This window comes from Lemur catta, chromosome 7 (genome assembly GCF_020740605.2).
Source record: "Lemur catta isolate mLemCat1 chromosome 7, mLemCat1.pri, whole genome shotgun sequence".
Taxonomy (NCBI): Eukaryota; Metazoa; Chordata; class Mammalia; order Primates; family Lemuridae; genus Lemur; species Lemur catta.
The window spans coordinates 27,956,211-27,978,366 of record NC_059134.1 but is presented as its reverse complement, the minus strand read 5'-3'; the positions used below and the strand labels follow the sequence as shown (position 1 = coordinate 27,978,366).

Below are 22,156 nucleotides of genomic sequence, written 5' to 3'. Positions count from 1 at the left end.
GGCATCTAGCCTGGGAGAGCAAGCCAAAAGCAGCCATGGCCAGGCACTGAAAATCTGCCCAGCTAGACAGCTGTGGCTCAGGGGCCCTGGGCCCTTGAAGGGCAGGCCTGGGTCAGCCACAAGTGGTGAGAAGAACTGGCCCTCAGGACTCACATGAGGAGCCCATTATCATCCACTGATAAGGGCCCCAGGGACCCGGGTTCTGAATCAAAAGCCCGGAAGCCTGGGTATCTGTTAAACCCGGATCTGCAGTGCTGTCTTGGCTGAACTTTGCTCAGTAAATACTCAGCTGATAAAGTACCATGCCCGACTCGGCACCAGACCTCTCTTCAGGCTCCAAGCACAAGCGCGGTCCAGGCTCAAAGCCCAGCAGGCAGAGAGAAGCTTGAGCACAGGCAGCAGGAAGAGGGAAGTGAGCCCTGGGGGTAGAGGATGTGGTATCAGGAATCCTAGCATCTCAGGCCAGACCTTAGACCCATCCTCTGGGGTCCCTCACCTGGCCAGGTAGCAAATCACACAAGGAGTGATGCGAAATACAGATACCCAGGTCCTGTCCCAGAGAGTCTGATTCCAGGGATCCGATGTGGGCCTAGGAATCTACCTGTATAACAATCCCCCAAGCAAGAGCTACTGGGATTAGAACCACTGATAATTCATCCCTGGTTTAACACAAGACTCTCCGTATAACATCCCAACAGGAAATTAATTATCCTTATTTGAACTTCCCATCAGAATGAGGGATCTCTACTGGTATTCATTCATTCTTTCTAATACTCCCAGGCACTACAAACACAGCACTGAGCAAGACAGATGCAGCCCTGCCCAGGGGCATCTTGCCGTCAGTGGGGAAGACAAGCAGCAGAGCAGTGACCAGTGGGATGAACGTCACGGCCTGTGAGATTCAGGTTGATACAGGAGTGCACAGCAGGGTGCCCACCTGGTATCTGTGCCCCGGGACCACCTGTGCACCTTCACCTTTGTCTAAATAGCAGCAACAGTGGACTTGAGGCCCAAAAATACCTGTATTCAAATCTAGACTGTCACTTACTGGTAGCAAGTTCTTAGATTTATTTAACATCTCTGGGCTTCAATTTCCTCATCTGTAAAATGGGAGTAGTAATTCCTCTCTCACACAATTATTGTGAGGATTAACTGAAATAGTGCATGGGAGCTCCCAAGGCCATGTCTGGCATATGGCAGATGCTCAATACATGTTATTTTTCTTCCCTTCCCTCCACCCACTTCCACCTTCCTTTGGAGAGCTATAATGTCAGGAAGCTCTACCTAACCTGCCTCCTGTTAACAAGCACCATTATTTCCTTGCATTGTCTTCTAATGAAACCCCCAATTCCCAATCCATCTACAGCCTTCTCATCTGTAAAATGAGGATCATCGTGGCATGTATGCCGTAGGGTAATTTGAAAATGACATCTGAAGTACTTAGAGTAGAGCTTGGCACAGAGCACTTAATACGTGTAAGCTAATATTACCACTAGTAGTAGTAGTGGTGTTCCCTTCAGCATCTGAAGACATATACCAAGTGCCCCGTAGATCTGAAGGAACATCCCATTCCTTCAGCTGTTTCTCAATAACGTGTTTTAACCCCCCCAACCTGCCTCCTGGGTGCTTCACTCCTGCACAAGTTCCATTTGCTGCTTCCCTTTCTGCTGGGTGATGCCCAGTGCTGGCTGCAGCCCCCTGGTGTGGTCCAGTGTGGCAGAGAACAGGGGCACCTGCCCCTCCCACACTCTGCCCTGCTCACTGTTCTCAGGGTCACCCAAGGCCACGTCAGCTGTGCTCACAGCCATATCACTCAACCAACATTTGTCTCTAGGTGGGTTTTTAGCTATTCCTTGGGCATAAATGCATTCTGAGGATCGTGCACTCAGGAGAAATTTGGGGGATGGAATTATTGAGGGTCCAAGCACTGTGATCACCCTCTTAATTTCCCTGGACATGAAGAAAGGCTCAAGCCCATGTGCACACATCTCAGACCAATTCGAAGATAGGTATATGTAGGCTCACCCACCTCTTGTTTGCATGTAGACTTCTGGGGAAGGGCCCAGAGGCTTCCTGGTCCCACTCCCTCCCAGTAAGTGGACACACCACACACTTAGCTGGAAAGGGACCATCTGAGCACCTTTAGGATCTTGTCAAGTGAGGACTTCGTGTCTCCTGTTGTTTTTAAACCAATGAACAAAAAGGACTTGGGGCAGGTGCTGTGAGCAGAGAGTATCACCCTCTAATGCCTGGACTTTCTTGGAACTCACAGTGTCAACAGGTGTGCCCTAGCACAGCAGACCATATGTGGAGCAATTTCTAAGTTCCTGCCTCTTCCTATTGCAGTCCCCAAACTCCCACAGCTCCCAAGGGTCTCCTGAATGCCCCTCCACGTGTCCACAGCCAGCTGCCAAGGAATCCTGTAACTGACTCCACCCCAGCAGGAGGGGGTGCTTCTGATGGTTTCTTTGCAAAGTGCCCATGAAATACCAGAATCCAAAGCCTCAGGACAATCCCCAAAGGAGCCCAGTAGCCAAGTGTATTTGCAAATTGAAACTTGCAGTTGGTACCTTTCACACCAACCTATGTGCAGCAACAATAAACATTTTTAATTTCACAGTCAACACTGTGCTCCCTACTGCCATCAGATAAGAACTGAGCCCACAAATACAAATTTGGGAGAGGAAAAGAAATTTGTCTGAAATCATGATTGCCTCACTTTGGGGCCTCTGGTCTTGAATTGAGCTAACTTCAAAACAACTAAACTGAAATAGTTAAAAGAAAGTTTTAAAAAATTTAGAGTAATTTCTTAAAATAATGATAAAAGAGAAAAAATATCCAAAGAAAACAAAATGGGAGATCGAAATAAGAATATACCAGGAGAGAAGATGGAAGCCCCTGTACCCAAAGTAGAGTTGACCAGAGATTTTAATAATCCCTGATCAAATTGCAGCTCCAGGAAGCATGCCCTCAAAGCTTGAAGCTTTCTCACCATTTTTCCTGTGGTCTGAGAGCCCTCCAAGTCTCCTGTGGGAATCCAAGAAGTTTCTCACCATTCATCCTGTGATCTGAGACCCCTTTAATTCTGCTGTGGGCATGCAAGTGTCCATCACTTAGAAAAATCTTTCCATCTGGACATGAGTCCCTTGGCCCTCATTGAGAATCTCCTTTTTTAGGCTGAGAAGTTCACCATATTGTCTTTCCATACCATTGGAAGGCAGTCACCGATGGGGTTTGAGGGGAAAAAAAAATTCATTTACAGAAAAACCCATGAATTTGGCCTCAGTGAGGGCTTCCCTTTTCCAAAATGAGCATTGAAAAAAAATCTGTAGGTATAAAAAATCAGCAGAAGATATTTCGGTTCCCCCTGCCACACACCCTGACATGCTCCACATCACAAAAATAAGAGTCCTGCAGCTGCTGTTCCGCTGAAAAGGGCTGAGCATGACAGAGTCAAGCCAACTGGTCAGTCACCTCAGACAGCACCTGGCTGCATGTGGGCATCTATGCTTGCTTTGCACCAAGCTAAGGACATATGCATTTCACGGATTTAAATAAGCATGGTGTTCCAGCTTCTTGATAAAGGTATAATAAAATATCACCAAGGAAATATGCAAAATTGTCAGCACTTGTTTATTGAATGACACTTTATGAACCACATTCACGCCACAGTGTAGAAGCTACTCAGCGAAGGAGGCAGGTTCCTCCTAACGGCTCTGAGCAGAGCTGACACCTTGGCACTGGTCACTTCCCTTACAAGGCGACTTTAAAAGAGCCCATGTCAGAGGGCATTCATTCCCTAGAACAGCCTCCAAGGCACTCTTGAGAGAAGAACCTTCTCCCAGCCATTGTCCTCTTGTGATTTCCCACGAGCCACCAGGGCCAGGCAGCAGATTGGACAACAATTAAGAGAGTTGCTGTAAGGGCGAGGTGGGCTCCAGGATAACATGCATTTCCAGCACCAGGAACCAGGGAAGAGGAACCCACCTCAACCACCCAGAGCTCTTTCCATTCACAGCTGACTGCTTGAACCTCGAGGCTGCAGTCACACACTAGGTCATTTGAGAAATGTTTCCTAGCCTAGAAGAACATGTGACACACTATTGATTCTGACATTCTATTGATCACTCCAGGTGACTGCTATAAATATTATCTTTTGCTGCTGAATCTTCAGTATCGTTTTTTGTTTTTGTTTTTTTTTTCAAAAAAAAAAAAAGAAGAAAGAAACAATTTTCTCTTGTGGCAAAAACAAATAATTGAACAATAGGAATTCAAGCCTAGGGCTAACAAATTGGCTCTGGCTTATAAATGAAAACAAAGTCACAAAAGTTGTTAAAATTGTTTCACTTTAATATAAAGAATCTTTTTTGTGTTTGTAGCCTAAGATAGCTGAGGACTTCTAGAAAATGTTAGCTCAAGTTGGCTAAAGGATTATTCACAATCTTAATTGAAACCCTAATGCCGGTGCTCTTCTTAAAATAAAGGTGTGAGTCAAAGCTTTTCACTCATGGACAATGGCTGATTTTTTTCCAAACAGGAAGAAAGAACTTGGGCTTTTGCCAAAGGTTGGACTTGACACGCTATAGAAAGGTTTTCCTGCCCAATTTACACTAGATTGCAGTTTACTTTTTCTTTTTTCAATGTAGGCCAACAAAGAAATCCCATATGCGTGTAAATATGAACTTTCCATTCAATAATATTTGAACTGAGGGGACCCTGCAGCCAGGAAATATAAACGTATCACTCATATATTCTAGCAATCTGGATAACACCCAGAGCAGAGGAGGAAAAGAAAGCTTGGGGGGAAAGGTGGCTTTAGAGAAGGTGTTGGGAAGATACGAGAGAAAGTAGAACCTCGACTGAATTAGGATTTGATGTTTCTTGTAAAGTTACCAGAGTGCCAAGGAGTAAGTCTAGACGTCCTGCCCAGGAGGCTGGGATGTCTCTATCAGGAGATCACAAAGATGGTGGCTGACCCCATGTTCTCTGATCTGGGCAGAGAAGGGAAGGGAAGAGCTGGTGGCATTTCCCTTCCTGTGCCCCCATTCTAAGAGACATACTGTTCCCATCAACCATAGGCAGGTCCACTGGGAAAGGCTCAGAGAGGACCATGGTCACTTAGAATCTCCCCAGACTTAGGGGATAAGGGTGGCTGTGAATGGACAGCCAGGGCAATCACACAGGGATTCCTCTTAAGTTATGTCAGGCTGACGTAGACAGCCCGTTTAACCACAGCTCACCCTTATCCACCAAGCTCACGCCTGAGGTGTTCCCACTCTAAGGGCTCAGGATTGCCTGGATTATCCCAAAAGTTCTGGACGTCCCAGCCCATGACCGCAGCAAAGGCCTCAAGTGCAAGAGGCTCCCATGTGGCTGAGGTCCTCTGACTGTGCCCTCACGAGCACGCTGCCCACGCATCCTTCCCCCCAGGTGCCCTCCACACCTTCCACACCACGCTTACCTCCCTCCAAGCCCCAGAACAGGCTGAGCACGGAAGGCGGTTTGACCCTGCTCTCTGCTCCCGGAGATGGTTTCAATATTATGCCTTCTGTTTTACGTAGATCCGGGCATGGTGAATGGATGAGTGGCAAAGGTCTATGTGTGTCCCGGTCACAGTCATAACTTCCAGGATCTCTGAAATAACCACACTCACATTTGCATGACATTCTGTGGCTCACAGAGCCTCTGACACAAATGATTTCATGTGAGGCCTCACTGTGACCTCTGAAATAACTAGAAGATATGTTTCTCTCCCCTCTTTTCTTTTACTGATGAGGGAAGTGATGCTCGGAGATATTCTGTGACCTGCCCAAGGACTACACTAGTAAGTGACAATACCGTCAACCAAACCCAGGACCTCTGATTGCAAGAGTAGCTCACTTCTGCCTCACTGCCTGCTTTCTCCCTGCCCAAGTAAGTCTCATTTATTTCTCTGGGTGACACCGGGGGTCAGTCATCAAAGGGTCCCCAGCCCAGTCCTAACCCTGGCTTGGACCACCCTGATCCAGTCTCCCTCCATTGCCAATTCCCCCAAGAAATGTTTTTTCCCAGCTGAGGGAGGAGAGAGCAGTACACGAGAAACTTGCCAGCAGTCAGCTCACAGGAGGTGTGATGAGAACTGAGAGACCTAAACAATTCCCCACAAGGTTTTATTTTTGGTATTTTTCGACTGAAATGACAGCGGACAGGTCCACCTGTGAAACCAGCTGCATCTGCCCGCCTTTTACAGAAACTGGGGTCACCAGAGCAGAAAGGGTTCCCATCTCAGACACACCATGTCCCATGGTAGGGGACAAGACAAGGAGACCCCTGGCAGAGCATTTATTGAACAAGTACTTGCTGAGCAGAGTAGACTAGGTCCCTGCCCTCATGGAGCTTACGGTCTACTCTAGTGGGGTATACAGATTTGAATCAAATAATCACACAAGCAAATCTAGAATTAAAAACTGTGACAGAGCGGCGTCTTCTTCAGAATTGAAGTGGTTCTGGCTTGTTCAGCTGGTTTCCACCTCCACTTGATCAGTTAGGCTTGAATGAGCAGCAAACTGGGGGCCCCCATCTGCAGGAACCACACAAAGGGAGAGGGCCGGGAGGCATGACTGTTCTGTCTCTAATGCAGAGAGACTGGTCTGAGGTCAGAGGCCCAGGCCACACCATGCATGGAGCTGTGTCCAAGACACTCTAAGTGGCAGGCCCTGGGTGAACCCAAAGGGTATTTCACCAGCTGGCCTTATCCCATTGTGGCTGATCAGCCCACCAGGAGAAGATCAGCCCCAGGAACTTGGATTCTGAGATGGAAATCAGCTGGAATCAGAAGTGTTCTACTGAGTCTCAAGTGTGACTTCCTGAGATTCAAATTTGAAGTGGCTTTTGAGCCAGGCTAGAGCTACCTCCAATGAAATCATAACCTGCAGCCATCTAAGAATAGACCGATTTCAATTGGGAGGGGAAGAAGGACCCTGTCCTCGACATGAAAAGCAATACAGTATAGTTTGAGATTTAGCAGACCCAGGTGGTAAGCCTGCTACATTGCTTATCACCTGTGTGACCCTTGGCCAATCACTTAACCTATGTGTGCCTCAGTTTCCCCATCTGCAAAATAAAATAATAATATCCATCCCAAGAGATTATGAGAATTATATAAGATTAACACAGTTAAACACCCCATGCAAAATATGTGCCTAGAGGAGATCCTTTGCTCTCAGCCAACAATCCATGACCCATCTGTCATCAGAGAAGTAGCCTTGGTATGGTGACCCTAAGTTGCCCCCATCCTGCTGCATCCCGATACTGAATGTCTCTGTCTTCAACATACCCAGAGCATTCTGCTCCCCACAAGGCCTGGCTCAAGCTGCCTTCATCATTCTTCTGAAAGTCATCCCTCAGATGCCTGGGCCTGACAGCCCCAAGCAGCAGGACAGCCCTGTTCAGGAAACAGGGAGGCCAATGATTCTGCAGAGGGACTGGTCAAAGATCTCAGCTGCAGACAACAATCCTAGACAGGAGAGACATCAAAACCCTGGCATTGGCCCTTGGCTAAGATACCATGAGCTGAGGAGAAGACTTCTTTCTTCAGAAGCCACCAGAGAATTAGTTTTGTGGCAGATTTGAGTTTTTAAAGAATAACTCCGGAAATGAATGCCCTGGATATTTTTGAGTGGCAGCAATGAGGTGGCAGACAGAGTAAGATGGCATTCCTTTGTCCTGACTTCAGATGCAGCCTCATAAGGAACATGTACATATCCCCAAAAGGACAGGGACACAGCCATGGCCAAGGCTGTGTTGTAGATACACCTTCAAGGTGGCTAGAAACGTAGGAGCACATATCACATGTGGGATAGAAACATGCAATGTATAAGGAAGGGCTTGTCAGTGCCCAAAGCGTGAGTTTCATCACCTGCTAGAATTCCTGGCTGACATATTGGGCATTGCCCCAGGTTTATTGAGAGCACCAGGCATCCAAAGGGCAGAGCAAGGGCCTAAGCAGAGCTCACAAGCAACAGTCTCATATCAGGGAGTGAATGAGAAGAGTCTACCCACCCCAGGAGCCCACCCAAATTTGATAGCAAAGCAGCAGCATAGTGCGGGATGATGAAGAGGATATGGATACATCTTTCCTTATTAGAGCCAGGTCTGAATCTAGCATTGCTAGTCTGATCTAGGATGAGAATACCCTGTGGTTAGGCAGTTGGAGGAGGCAGCTGGAAATCCAGCTGTGTGTTCCTTGATTTAAGACATATCTAATTTTGGATTTTCAAGACCAAAAAGAGTATCATGAAGGAAATAAACTTTTCCTGAGACCCTTGGGTAAGGACTAGTTCCTTGGAGGATGGACTTTCCAGACTCTGGCCATCAGTTGCATATTTTGGGGTCAGATCCAACTGCCCAAGTCCCAGGGCTCATGGCGGTCTGGGGTACAGCCTACACGAGTGAAAGTAACCCTAACAAGGCATTCATGACACACATGACTGCCAGTCAAGACGCGCTTTCTGGATAATTCTTGGGTTTACTAAGCAGTGGCCCTTGTGATGTGGGGAATTCCTTTATGAAGGACACTGGAGAAGAGGGGTGGTTGTTAGAATACCAAGCTTGGGAAAGAGGTCACTTGGTCAAGTTTTGGGGAATATACAAAAACTGAAAATATGACCTTCACAGCTTCAAAGCTTCATGAAGACCAAAAAAACATGTTTCAAAGCCATGCACTCTGTGTAAACCAAGAACCAGTGATCTGCTGGCAGGGATCTTGCTGAAAGGAGGGAAGGATGGGTCCAGGTCAGCGGTGCCCAGCTGTGATCTGAAGAACCCTGGAAGATAGTTATGATGTCTGCAGGCACCAACAGAGTGAAGGAGGCAGGAAAACCTGGGGGTGAATGTGCCATCAGAGCTCTGGGTAGCCCCCCAAAAACTGCTCCATTTTTATTTTGGAGGCTTGTACAGTAGATTTTGTATGAATAAAGGAATTTGTTAGAAAATATTGTAGACCTCAACCTAGATGTCCTTGGATTTTCTTCCCAATGCTAACATTTTATACCTAAGATGCCCCAGCATCTAAGCAAGAAGTCTGATCATCATCTGTTCTTCAGGGTCCATATCCAATGCTGTATGTTCCATGACACCTTCCCTGATTCCATCTTGCCCCCCCTTCTACGGAAGATAATTTATCTCATTGGTTGATTTCTCTAGCTGGAAATAATCCCATTATTGGATGGGTGCATAGATGGATGCATGCGTGGGATGATGAATAGATGGTTGGTTTTCCTTCTACACCTTTCCTGAATTGGCAGGCTTTTGTCCAACATTAAGACTTGCTCCTATTTTCAACTTTCTTGCTTCTCTTCTTTCCCTTCTTTTCTCTCTCCTGAGCATTCTTTAGTGCTGGAAAGTTTTGGCAATCTTTGTACTCATGCTCTTTTCCAATTAAATTTATGATTCTCCATTAAATGTATGGATTAAAAAGTAATTCAGCTTTTCTTAAGAGTGGTCAAATCCTTTTTGGTCCCCACACCTGGTCTGAGACTGATTCTGGTTTATAATTCTTTGGTGACCAGCTCTTCCCAGAAAGTGGTACTAATGAAACTGTTACTAACAATAGGAGGCAGCACATTGTTGTTTCAGTTTTCGGTATCATTAGTGCTATTTCTTGCATATCTCAAGTGTCATTCTCCTCACAACTAGATTATAAACACTTCAGTACAACCTTTTGAATTAAAAAAACAAACACAAGTTTGCCAGCCACTACAAGCCTCTCAGCCATCCTACCTTATAAAGTTGGTAGGAAAACTGTAGCCCAAGTTCCAATTTTGGTCACAAAATGCTCAGATTAACCATCAGTATTAACCCTGATCACTAACCCCATCATGGGTTACAAGACTAAAAATATGTGCCTTGCCATTTCACAAGAAAGGCAGAACTCAGAGGCTGTACAAAGTATAAGCTAGAATTAGCATAACCTTTGTCCTTAGAGGTAGAGTGTGAGAGAATGAGAAAATAATAATAGTAACTAATATTTCTTGCGTGTTTACTTAATGCCAAGCACAGTAGTAAAACCCCTTCCACAACCCCATGAGGAAAGAACCACATCGTTGGTGTGTATACATAAGGATAGAGCAGCAGAAAGAGGCAAAGGACTTGCCGGCATTGCACAACCAGTGAGGCATAAATCTAAGACTCAAACTCAGATCCACCTGCCCCAGAAGCTAAGCTTTAAATTACTGGAGGCAAAGAAAGAATAGAAATGTCACTCTGTAACTCAGGATAAAACCCTCCTCTGTATGTCTTGCTCTCCACACCCCACCTACACACACACACACACACACACACACACACACACAAAGATGTGAAGGGATAGCCTGACTTTTCCAAGGTCTAGAAAGTTCAGAATGGAAGAAATGTTCAAGAGGCAGAAGCCTTGGCTCCCAGCAAAGGCTGCCACACAGGACTGTCTGTTATAGCTGCCCAGAAAACAGACAGGCTGGGTTATTCGGGAGCAGACTCTAGGTCCGTTTTTGAGCCTTCCATTGTAGCTCAGATGTCTGCAACGGGACCAGTGGAAGAAGCACAGCAGCCAACAAAGAACTTATTTTCTTCAACAAGTAAGCTGAAGCACGAATTAAATACATCAAAAATAAGTTCTCAAGGTCTGAACAGCCATCTGGGGGCTGGTGCACTTCATTTTGCCATTGGTCCCTTACCTGACGTGGAAGGCCTGTGCTTTTACCAAGAGCACCTCCTAAGCCCTGTGAGGGTGACAGGCACCGTGGTAGAGAGACAGGACAGTTTAGCAGCTCAATACTTGGGGTCTGTTCAGATGAATTTCACCGAATGGGTAAGTTACTAACCTAATTTTTAAGTTTGTTTCCTCATCTACAAAATGGATCTTGAACAGAACCTACCTCTTGGAGCTTTTATGAGGATTAAATGAGATGATATATTCAAAGCATGGCAAAGACCAGCAGTTGCCACACCCAACATCTGCCTTCCCCTTCCCTTCTAACCACCCCTGCATTGTGGAGGGTGGCAATGTGCCCAGCTAAACAATGATGGTTGTCTCCTCTGTGGGTAGGGGTGGCCATTAGATGTCAGCAGAAGTTGAATACTGGGGGGAAGGGGCAGTGATAGTGAGGCAGGACCTTCTCTTTTCTTCTTCGTTGTCTGAAGATGTGATGAAGACCACAGATGTGATGGCTGGAATTACAGTAACAGCTATGAAGAAATCTTGAGGACAAAAGCCACAGGCCAAGGACAGCAGACTAGAAAGACAGAAGGAGCCTGGGACATTGTTGGCACTGTGGCAACTCCATACGATCCTTCACGGCTTAATATGTACTTCTTTTATATGAGAAAACGTACCCCACTGTCTTATTTAAATCTATGTTATTTCAGATCTCTTCATTAGCAAGGCAATGTAATCTGAAGTGAGCCAACAGAGTATTTGATATACTCCATGGCACCAAATAAGTTCTCAATACCCCATAGCTCTTATTTATCACTATTAAAAGGATTTGAGTACATGTGCTATGTTCTTGCAGTAATGTCCAAAGGTATATTGGAAGCCATCAATTTCAACCTCTAGGTCAGCGGTTCTCAACCTTGACTGCATATTAAAATAGCTTGGGAAGCATATGAAAACCCCCATGCCCAGGGCAATTTAAGCAGAAGGTCTGGACTGGCACCCAGGCATCAGTGTTTCTTAAATCTCTCCAGAGTATTTCAGTGTATAGCCAAGGTTGAAAAACACTGCTCTAAGCAGATGCAAGAATCTCTTCTATTAAATTAAGGACTCATGGTTGAAAACATTTATTTTTTATAAGTACTCTGGAAAACTCAGTAAATAGAGCTGGAAAAGAACCTCAATCAAGTTCGGTCTCCTTGCCCTTATCCAGGAAAAGGCAAGTTCCATTTCACAACTTGAACATTTGAGACCCAAAGTGGTTAGGTGGCTTGCCGAAGGCCGCACACCTGATTATCTGTAGATTGGAGACTAGACTCCGTGACTCCTGCCTGCAAGGACAATGCTTTGTCCACATCATCACACAACCAGGACAAGAAGGTTTCAAAGAAGGCCTCTCCATCCCAGGCAGGCCCACTCTTATCAAGCAGTTGTTCTACAAAAATTAGAAAACTAGAGTGTTGCTGGGTTTTTCATAAAGGTAAAATTTTAATGATCACAACAAATCAGCCAACTTTGGTTTGGTTGGCTTAGAATGAGAAATTGGTGGACAACTTCATTTAGTGGAAAAATAAACTACTTCAGAAAGATGTCAAAGCAGGGGGGAAAACCTGATGCACTTACTTTGTAATGGGAAAGTTAAAAGCAAACATTTACAGGACTTCTTATAAAATTGAATGTCCACACATTTAATGAAAAGTGTAGACAACCTCAGTTCTTTTTTGTTCCTTACAAAAGAACAGATTTGCACATGTGAATTGGGAGACAGCTTTCAGAATGTCTGACTCAGTAACTTTTTGGGTGTAGAGGGGAACAAATTTGGCATTTTTCTTTAGTAAATATAGGGAGAAGGAAGTAAATCATCCACCATGAAAATCATCTGCTCTTTTACCAATTAATCTGTGTGCTTGGTAGACGTGTGCCCCTCACTTCACCTCTAAAAGGTATATGTAAATTTCTGTCTCTCTTTGGGATTCTGCTTGTCCTTAACAGCAAGTACTACTGAATCAATGGATAAACTTGCTAAGAAAGAAAGGCACTTATTAGGCTCATTAAATAAGCAAAGGTCGAAACACAAAATAGAAATATTAGAGGTTGCCCACGGACCTAAATTATTTCTTGTTATAAATGGGCCTGAATGTATGCAGGAGATAGAGTTCCAAAAATTAAATACATATTACACATTTTCCTTATCTTTAACTGCCCTAAAAAATGTTGGCTATTTAGTGGAACCCTAGAGTAAATGCTAAGAGCAGAATTTTGTGTCAATGAGAATTGTGAGACCCTAATGTATCCATTTGCTAAACCTCTGCTCCGGTCAAGCTGTCTAAAAGCAAAGGCATGTCCATGTCATGATAATTTGATAACTATTTCCTGTTCCTAAGATGTTTCTTTGAGCACTATAGTAAAGACACAACAAAGCCTAGTCCAAGACAACCAGCCAATTTAAAGCAAATCAGTCAAGCCTACCTTTCGTTATCATGTAGATCTTTCCCTAATAGAAACAGCAACAATAAAAAACAAGTGTCCAATTTATTCAAACAATATTGATTTTATTATACAGTTTCATTGGTTTTAAGGAATAAGTTCAATCAAATCAATTTTGGACGTTGTACAAATTATTTAATGAATTGGCTGCCAGGTTTATCTACCATTGGTGTTGGCATTGTGTGACCCCAGGATACTGAGTAATCTGAAGAAATGAATGCCTAAATAAGCAGCCAAATCATCTTAGGCCAGAGGTTGGCAAACATTTTCTATAATGGGCCAGACAGTAAACATTTCAGGCTTTTTGTGCCATACAGTGTCTGTCACAACCACTTGACTCTTGCCATTACGGCAAAAGCAGCCCTAGACGATACATAAATGAACAGACATGGCTGTGTTTCAATAAAACTTTATTTACAAAAGCAGGCAGCAGGTCTGATTTGGCACATGGGCCAGAGTTCACAGACCCCTGTTTTAGGCCCTTGTAAAACTTTGCAATATTCTATCAACCAAGACTATTTTGATCGTGGATTTACAAATATTTTAATCAAAGTGTGGAAAAGGATGTACACGAGGGAATTTGGCATAACCCTGATCACTCAAGATGGATGATGACAGGAGGTGTCCAGGAGGGATGGTACTAACTGACCTCTACTACTGCTTGTCAGGAAACTTGATATCACCTTACCTACATTCTTTAGTTAATTCTCACAGAAACCTTGTGAGGCAAGCATTAGAATCCCCATTTTCCAGATTTTTAAGAGTGAGAAAAGATGAAGTAACTAAGTGGCAGAGCCAACTTTCAAACCAGGCCTGTCTTGCTCCAGTGCTCACGCTGGTTCTACCGCAGTTACTGTAATAGTTGGGGTGGAGGTTAAGTCTTCCATCTACCACAGGACCAAGTGCAGAATCAGGGAGAGATTCTGCAGCTGGAGTGATTTGTTTATCCAATTGGCCCATCAAGAAAATCTCAAATCCTTGATTAGGGCTGAAGATATCCACTTCTGTGCCAGCAGTTCTGAATTTTGTCACGCTATTCTCTCATTTTAACCAAAAGCCCATGTTCACATATAGTCCACAAATGAGGGGCATGGGCCAGGTAGGGAGGAGGCAACATTCACAAAGTGAATGTTTTCTTAACCCTTTCCAGAACCCCATAGTACAGTCATTTCAGCTCATGCCTCGAGGGTGTTTTCTGAAAAAAGAAAGTGCCTTTTCAGCACTCTTGGTATCTGATTTCAAACCCTGCCCTTCCACTGGGTGATTCTAAGTGGGTTGTTGATGTTGCCCTGTTTTTACTAGTTTTCCCACAGGGCTTAGTCACCCAGGTGCTCTCAGTCCTACATACTTAGGTCCAGGGTAAGGGGATGGGTCCAGTGCCCAGAGCGCCTCTCCTAATTTCCCTTAAGGCTCCAAAGGACAATGAAAGAAAATTTTTATTTGTGTTCCTATGAACATGTGGAAACATTCACCCCAGTTATTCACTGATGAGCTTACAAGGTGGTCTCCCTTATGACAGAGCTTTGCTGCACCTGGCTGGTCTCCAGGGTGTGAGCAGAAAGCATGCCCTCCAGCATCCTCTTTAACAAAGACTGTTCAACACTTAGGAGGCATCAAAGAAGAAAAAAATGTAGTGCATAACCAAGAGGGGAGAATACGGCAGCTTGTGCATGCTGAGAAGCAACCGTATCTCAGATGCTGATGCAGAACTGGAGCAATGAATGCCATTTTGGCGGCACCTTACTTACTAAGGGTAGATCTGTGGGATGGGAATTATTTTTTACTCCCATTTTACATCTAAGAAACCTAAGAATTGGAAAAAAGGACAGTGATTTGCTCATAAAAGGTAGGAGCTGAGGCAAAACTCCCTTCAGGGACTCACACAAAACCTAAATGGTCCATCTCTAAGTGAAAGGGCATATGGATATTTAGGAGCTCCCGGTAAAGAAATTAATTCCCACCTGCCCTCACCCACATAGCACGCACAGCGGAGTTGGCTGCCATGGCTCCATCCGCCACCTGGAAGGAGTTGCATGCCACCCGTGCTAGAACATTCCTAACTATCTTGGAAGGAGTCCGTAACTCTCAAACCCAAATTAAAATTCATTTCTTTTTATTTTTTTAAATGCATCTATTGATATCAAACAATCATGGGACTTCCATAATAGAAGAAATTTGGAAATCACTCTTCTGTATTACACACTAACAAACTCAATTGCAGAGAATTTACATAAGAAATAAAGGAAACGATGAAATAGTGATAAAGTGACTGTAAGTCACATTTTAAATCAATGAAGTTATGCTTTCAGAACTTTAAGGGATCCAACAGAATATCTTTTTGTAGAATATCTTTTTGTAAAATAAGAATACTTCCTAATTTATCTTTTTCAGTAAATCGAGACTCTCTTATATTAAGCTAGCTTGAGGTAGGGTGTACCTGAATTAATCAAAAGGCATTTTAAAGAACTACAAACCTCTAAAAGAAAGAGCAATTTTTTGGTAATACTTCTCGCTTGAGGAAGTACAGAACTGAGGCCCAGTTAAGTTCAACTCTCATGAGGCCACTGAGTTGACTTTGTTTACCTCGTGAAAGGAACATTGTAAATAATCTCTGTAGGATTTCAATTAGTAATACGGTCTCTGTTCAGCCCACATGAAGGAAAATAAAGTTCACAGTCGTTCCACCCAACTCCACGGAGAAAAATCAAGGTCAAATATAAACCCGCTGCCCCCTCGCAGTGGGACGCACAGGCCTTGCCACAGAATGGGAAAGACAATGACAACGGGCGAGACGGCGAAGCGGGCGAAGACACGCTCCCCCAAACCAGGTCTCCGCCTTGTCCCGATGCATCCACGGAAACAAATCACGGCTCTGGCCGAAAGCTAAGTCACCCCGCTAGACACAGGCCCATGGAAGCCAAGCACAGGCTAACCAGTAGCTGCTTACAAAAATAAAGCCCCTCGGGTACAGAACGGCGCAGCTTCCCCTCCCACCCCAAAGCCCTATCTCATCTGGCTTTTGCTCTGTGAATCATAAGCTGCCCTTTCTTCACCACGGTGATTCATGCACAGGAGCGGAGCTGCTATGAGCTGTCCCACCTTGGAACACTAGTTCGTTCCCCTCCCGCCTGGAAAATCAGCATCACGCGGACAGGCTGGTTTCTCGGGCGGGCTCCCCCCCCCCGCCCCCTCCGCGGGCCTGGAACCCACGCCCCGTCCCCGCGCCCAGCGCCGCCGGCCCCGCTCCGGGGCCAAGCGCCATCTCCCGGGCCCTGCCCGTGCGACCTCGGCTCCGACAGCACGCAGCCAAACCACTTACGTTTCTGCCAGAGCATGGCCTGTGACAGGATGTTGCCTTTTCTCTTTGAAGCAGACAGTTTGGCTTCTTTAATGTGCTTTGGGGTGTGCTTTCCTCCAGTGGAGCCACCGCTTGTGCTGAGGCTGTTTCCTGGGCTTTTTAAAGGCCCGAGTTCCCGCTGCGTGGGGCGCGTCATCACATCCTCCCACCGCAGCCACCCGGGCGCGTTTCTTCAGCGAGGCCGCCTGTCACCCCACTACGCGCGCCGCAGAGGGCCACCAGCTGCGAGGCGCTTCGTGCACAGAGCCAGCCAGCTGGGACCAAACAACAATGCAGCACAGGCAGCCATGGCCACGGACACCCGGCCTCGCAGCAGGACGTGCTGTGTGTGCGGGCACGAAGGCATATGTGGGGACCAGCTGTGCGGGGCCCATGTCAAGCCCTGGACCTCCCCACACCAATGAGGAGCCCCAGAGCCCCTCTGCTGCGCCCATTCAGGCCTCCACACCACCAGGACATTGGCAGGACTCAGCCCGCCATGGGCCCCGCTCAGCGGGAACTGCGAATCCCAGGGGTCACTGGTTCTCAACACAGAGGAAACACCTGTCGCCTCTTCAAGCCTCACTAAACAACCTCCTCGTTCTTTTAATATTGCTTTTCTGTTTATTTCATTTTGAAACACAACAGTCCCTCCCCTTGCCCCCAGCCACCACCCAAACGGCAAGCCTTAATCATGCTTAAATATGGGGACGCTGGTTTTGATGGTTGATGTGCCCCTGGCAAAAGAGGCCAGCTCACCCGGGGAGAAAAAGAGAAGGGGCCGTGCTCTTTAACAGGAGCGCATCACTCAAGGAGGGCCTTGCGGGCACAGTGCGAGCACGGCCTCTCTGCTAGCGCCCAGCCACCTCACAACAGGAAGCTTCTCAAAGTAAAAGTCATGGGGGTCACCACCTGGCAGTGTGGGGGGTGTTAAGCTACAGGCTCCTTCCCAGTTTGGAAGCCCCCACCGCTGTGCATCTGACATCCACAAGCTCAGGCCCCAGGGACGGTTCAGTTTAGGGGCAAGACCACTTGGCTAGGGCCACCCAGGGCAGGTCTGGGGCCTTGCTGTTTTGCCTTCCGTATTGCCTCAGCGCAACGTTGCATGCTCCAGATCTGATCATGCTATTGTCCAGCTTAAAAGCTTTCACCTTCTCCCTTCGGCCACAGAGCTGGAGGCAGGAAAAGCCCCCACGATCTAGCCCTTGCCTTCCTTTCCAGCTCTTTGCCCACTGCCCTCCTGCCCCTGCTCCCCAGGGCCTTCTGAGCATCACTGAACGTCTGTGCAATTCCCTGCCCTTGACCTTGCCGGCTTCTCTTGCTGGGTTCCTCTCCCAACTTCCCCACCTGAAAATCACTTCTCCGTTTTTCAAGATCCAGCTCAAATTGCACCTTTGTTGATGAAAACATGTTCTGACCCACCAAACCTCCTAGCCCAGAAAATACTTGTCCCTCTTTTCTCAGCTCTTGGAGCCCTTGGCCTGTTCATTACATGACAGTAAATTGTTGCCTGACTCCGTAGGCTTCTCAAGAAGGTTTCGTTTGTCTCTCTGGTGCCTCACACACACAGGAGCTGGAGCATTCTCACCCCCAAGAAAAACTCATTTGATGAAGTTATGAATTACTATCTCCAATAGGTTATTGGTTTGAGGGAAGGTCTTGAGGAGAAGTGTTGTCCACATAGACAGCTCACTCACAAGACAGAGGAGGCCGCCGTCTCCTGGTTCTGAGCTCTCACCCAAAGCCTCTGAATTTCAGGGCAGTGACAGGCCCCGTGGTGTGGTGGCAGCACCACAGCCCGGCCTGGCGGGGAGCAGCACCACAGGTCCTTGGGCCTCACTGAGAAGCTTCCACTGGACACAGTGGCACATTCCTCAGGCCTGGCTCAGGCTCAGGACACAGGATTTCCATCAAAGCTATGATACTCACTCACTGTGTCCCCTTACATAAGTGACATAACTCTTCTAGTCTCAGTTTCCTTGTTTATGAAATGAAGAAGCAGTTCTCTGAATGTCTCACAGGTTCTTAGGAGGATACGTGACTCCGCAGGCCCTGTCTCACATCACTCTGTATTTTGGTTACCTGCCTTACTCTCTCCAAGTCTGTGAAATCAAGAACTTTTGCTTATTCTTCTCTGTTTCTCCCCACAGGACTAGTGTAATGATTCCCATAAAGTAATAATAATAACTGCTTACAGTGCACCAGGCTCCATGTTAAGCCTTAAACACATTATCTAATCTAGTCACCACCACACCGCTGTGAGGAAACTATCTATATTGTTCAGAGAAACAAACAAATGATTGGGAAATTTAATTTGCCTAATGTCACCAAGCTATCAGATGATAGGCTGAGTGTCAGACCCAAGTTCATCTGACAAGGGCTGGAGCCCTCAATAATTACACTAATTGATATTCATTAAGTTGAAATCAGTGAAAGCCAAATATCAACCATGTTTATTAGTAGTGATATATTAGTAGGGTCACTATCATTAAAACCTGGAGCTAATCAATAGAAGCTTATATCACCTGGGATAAATCCCTGTCCTCTGGAAGGAGGGGAAGAAGAGGAAAAACCTAGAGGTGCTCTGACAAATCAGATCCTGTACAGTGAGCAAGCCCATCGTCATGGCCAGTGACAAACCCTACTACCTCTGATGGCCTCAAAGCTTGCGAGGCAGATTCCAGCCCAGCGCTTCCAACAAAGACCCTGCATATCAATGACCACATACTGGCAGGCGTTTTGGAACTAAACTTGATCAAAACAGCAAATACTGGCCTGGTGTGGTGGCTCACACCTGTAATCCTAGCACTCTGGGAGGCCAAGGCGGGCGGATGGTTTGAGCTCAGGAGTTTGAGACTAGCCTGAGCAAGAGCGAGACCCTGTCTCTACTAAACATAGAAAGAAAGTATACGGACAGCTAAAAATATATATAGAAAAATTAGCCGGGCATGGTGGCACATGCCTGTAGTCCCCGCTACTCGGGAGGCTGAGGCAGGAGGATTGCCTGAGCCCAGGAGTTTGAGGTTGCTGTGAGCAAGGCTGACGCCACAGCACTCTAGCCTGGGCAACAGAGTAAGACTCTATCTCAAAAAAAAAAAAAAAAAAAAAAAACAGCAAATATTTGCGAGGAAAACCTTTTCTGTGACTCAGAATCAAAAGTCAAACTGCATGACATAGTTCAGAAGAGGTGGCCACATTCATGCAGTATCTCAAGAAGTGGAAGAAAAGAAAAAAATTCTATTGACATGGCCCAGATGTCTCCAAATACAGATGCACTCACATTTATAAAGAATTTGATATTCCAAAATCAAAACTTCTAAAATAATTAGTTAAAGAGCACTGATTCATATTGCAAAAGGAATTTTAGCCTTGCGAAAAGATTCACCACAGACTTCATTTCTTCCTTCATTTAACAAATATTTATGAAATGTTCATTATGTGCCATCTGCTAGGCTTTTAATTTTTCTTTTCATCTGGACTTTAATCATCTTCTTGATCCATGGCACTTCACCATCATTTATCCATGAAAGGCCCCTTTCTCATTCATTTGTTCAATAATTCATTTATTCATTCATCCACGTCCCCCTCTTTTCCATGCCTATTCTTTTTCCTATCCCTTCTCACCCCCTTCACACCACCATCATTCCAATCAAGGCGATTATTTTCACTGGTTGATGTAAACTGATCCTTTTCTTTGTAGACATTTGTACCTGTTCTTACAAAATATGTATTGTTTTGCATGTATACATTTTTCATTCATGCAGGTAATGTTGTATTATAGAACTCACCCTGCTTCTGTTTTTTTTTTGAAATTTCTCAAGTATTTATTTAATTTTTGTTCATTTCATCAGGTTAAGAGGAAAAAGTAGATTTATGTTTTTATGACTTTTACATATTTAAAAATGGAAACAAATGCAATCATTCAAAGCAATTTATCTAAAATAATTTAAGTTGTTCCATAAAATAATTATCATATTTATTATGTTATACCAAAGAGCAGGCAGCAAGCTATTTATTTCTTTTGCTAAGGAACCCATATCTAAAAACTTTAGAACAGGTTTTTCATCATTTAATTTTTAAGTTTATTTAATGCCTCCATTTTAAGAGCTTTTAGCATAATAAGCCATTGCCTCCCCATTTACCTTCCCTGTCTTCATGAAGAAGATAATTCATTATTTTTTGACCTTGTATTAGTGAGCATACAGACCCCTCTAAAATCCAGCTTATTCAATGTTTAAGAAATCCTATTACGGTAGTATTTGTGTCTTCTTTGTAACGGCTGCTAGCTGTATCACCAGATCCGTTATTTCATTATGTAAAACGCAGTGACATTGTTATTTACCTCAATCCAGTTAAAAATGGACACGGACCATACTATTTCCAGTAGCACCAAAGAAACTAGATGTGAGAGTTTTAGATTCACCTCGTCATGATTTTTGAGACAGTTCAATGATCATGCTGCTTCTTATTTTTTTAAGTCAGCACAGTGTTGTAAGATCTATCCACATTGCTCTGTAGACATTCCCCATGTTACTTCTACCATCTGCAAAGTATTCTATGGTGTTCAAACACTGCATTTTACTTAACCCGATTGTCTCCAATTTCCTCCTCCACAAACAAAGCACCAGTGAATATTCTTATAAATGTTATAAGAATGCGTTCTTATAAATGCATCCTTATAAATGTTAAAAGAATGTATTCTTATAAATGCATCCTTTTACAGAGGCATGTGAAAATTTCCTTGAAATTATATGTCCAAAAGTAGAAAATTACTGGGTCAAAGATTATGCATATATTTAATTTGACCAAATATAACCAGATTGCTGTTCAAGACTTCCACCAGAAGTTCATGAGGCTTCACACATTTCCATTTTACCACCAAACTTGGCTTTATCCAGCTGTCTAATTTTTGCCAATCTAGTATATGTAGTGATAGTTCATTGTGGTTTATTTTACAGTACTAGTACTAATAAATTTAAACATCTCTTCATATGCATGTTACCTTGTGGAGTTTCTCTTCTCTAAAATGCCTGTTCATTTCCTTGCCAACTTCACTACTGGGGTTGCCCTTTTTTCTTACTGATGAGCAGTAGTTCTTTGTATATTCTAGATGTAGAATTATAGATATTATCAGTTTAATTTCACTCAATATAAATTTCTTCTTCTACTCTGTCATCTGCTAACTTTATTCATAGTGTCCTATTTTTAAATAGAAATGCTTAATATATATACATGGACCTGTCTATTTTAATTTTAGTGATCTCATGATCTCTTGAACTTTAGTTTTCATTATTATTTGTTGTAGTACATCTCAAAATTTTCAAATAAGTTTATCGAGTTCCTCCAAAAAAAGTCGAGCTGGAATTTCGATTGGCTTTTATTGAATTTATAATTACTTTAAGATGGATTGATATCATTATAAGATTAATTTTGTCCAGCTAAGTAAGCATGGGCTAGCTCTCCATCTCTTCAGATCATATTCCATGTTCTTTATTATCAGAGTTTTAAAATTTTCCCAATGAAAGTCTAGTATATTCTCAGATAACTTCTCAATTATGTTATAGTTTCTATTGACATTGTGAATGGCGTCTTATTTTTTATAATATTTTTTAGTCAGTTATGGATCCTACAGAAAAATTCTAATATTTGTGCATTTCTCTTAT

General features: G+C 44.4%; 1 protein-coding gene across 5 annotated transcripts in view; it reads right to left on the bottom strand.

Moving 5' to 3' along the window:
* The window catches only part of POU2AF1 (POU class 2 homeobox associating factor 1), a 77,008-nt gene that overhangs the window by 7,605 nt on the left and 47,247 nt on the right, over positions 1-22,156 (bottom strand). Inside the window, exon 1 of one of the 5 annotated variants that reach the window (XM_045556635.1) lies at positions 16,476-16,804. The exons of the other annotated variants lie outside the window; for them this stretch is intronic. Coding sequence (XP_045412591.1) covers positions 16,476-16,650 — 175 coding nt within the window. The 5' untranslated portion in view covers positions 16,651-16,804. Of the gene's footprint in view, positions 1-16,475; positions 16,805-22,156 lie in introns of those variants that run through there. 5 annotated transcript variants of the gene reach the window in all.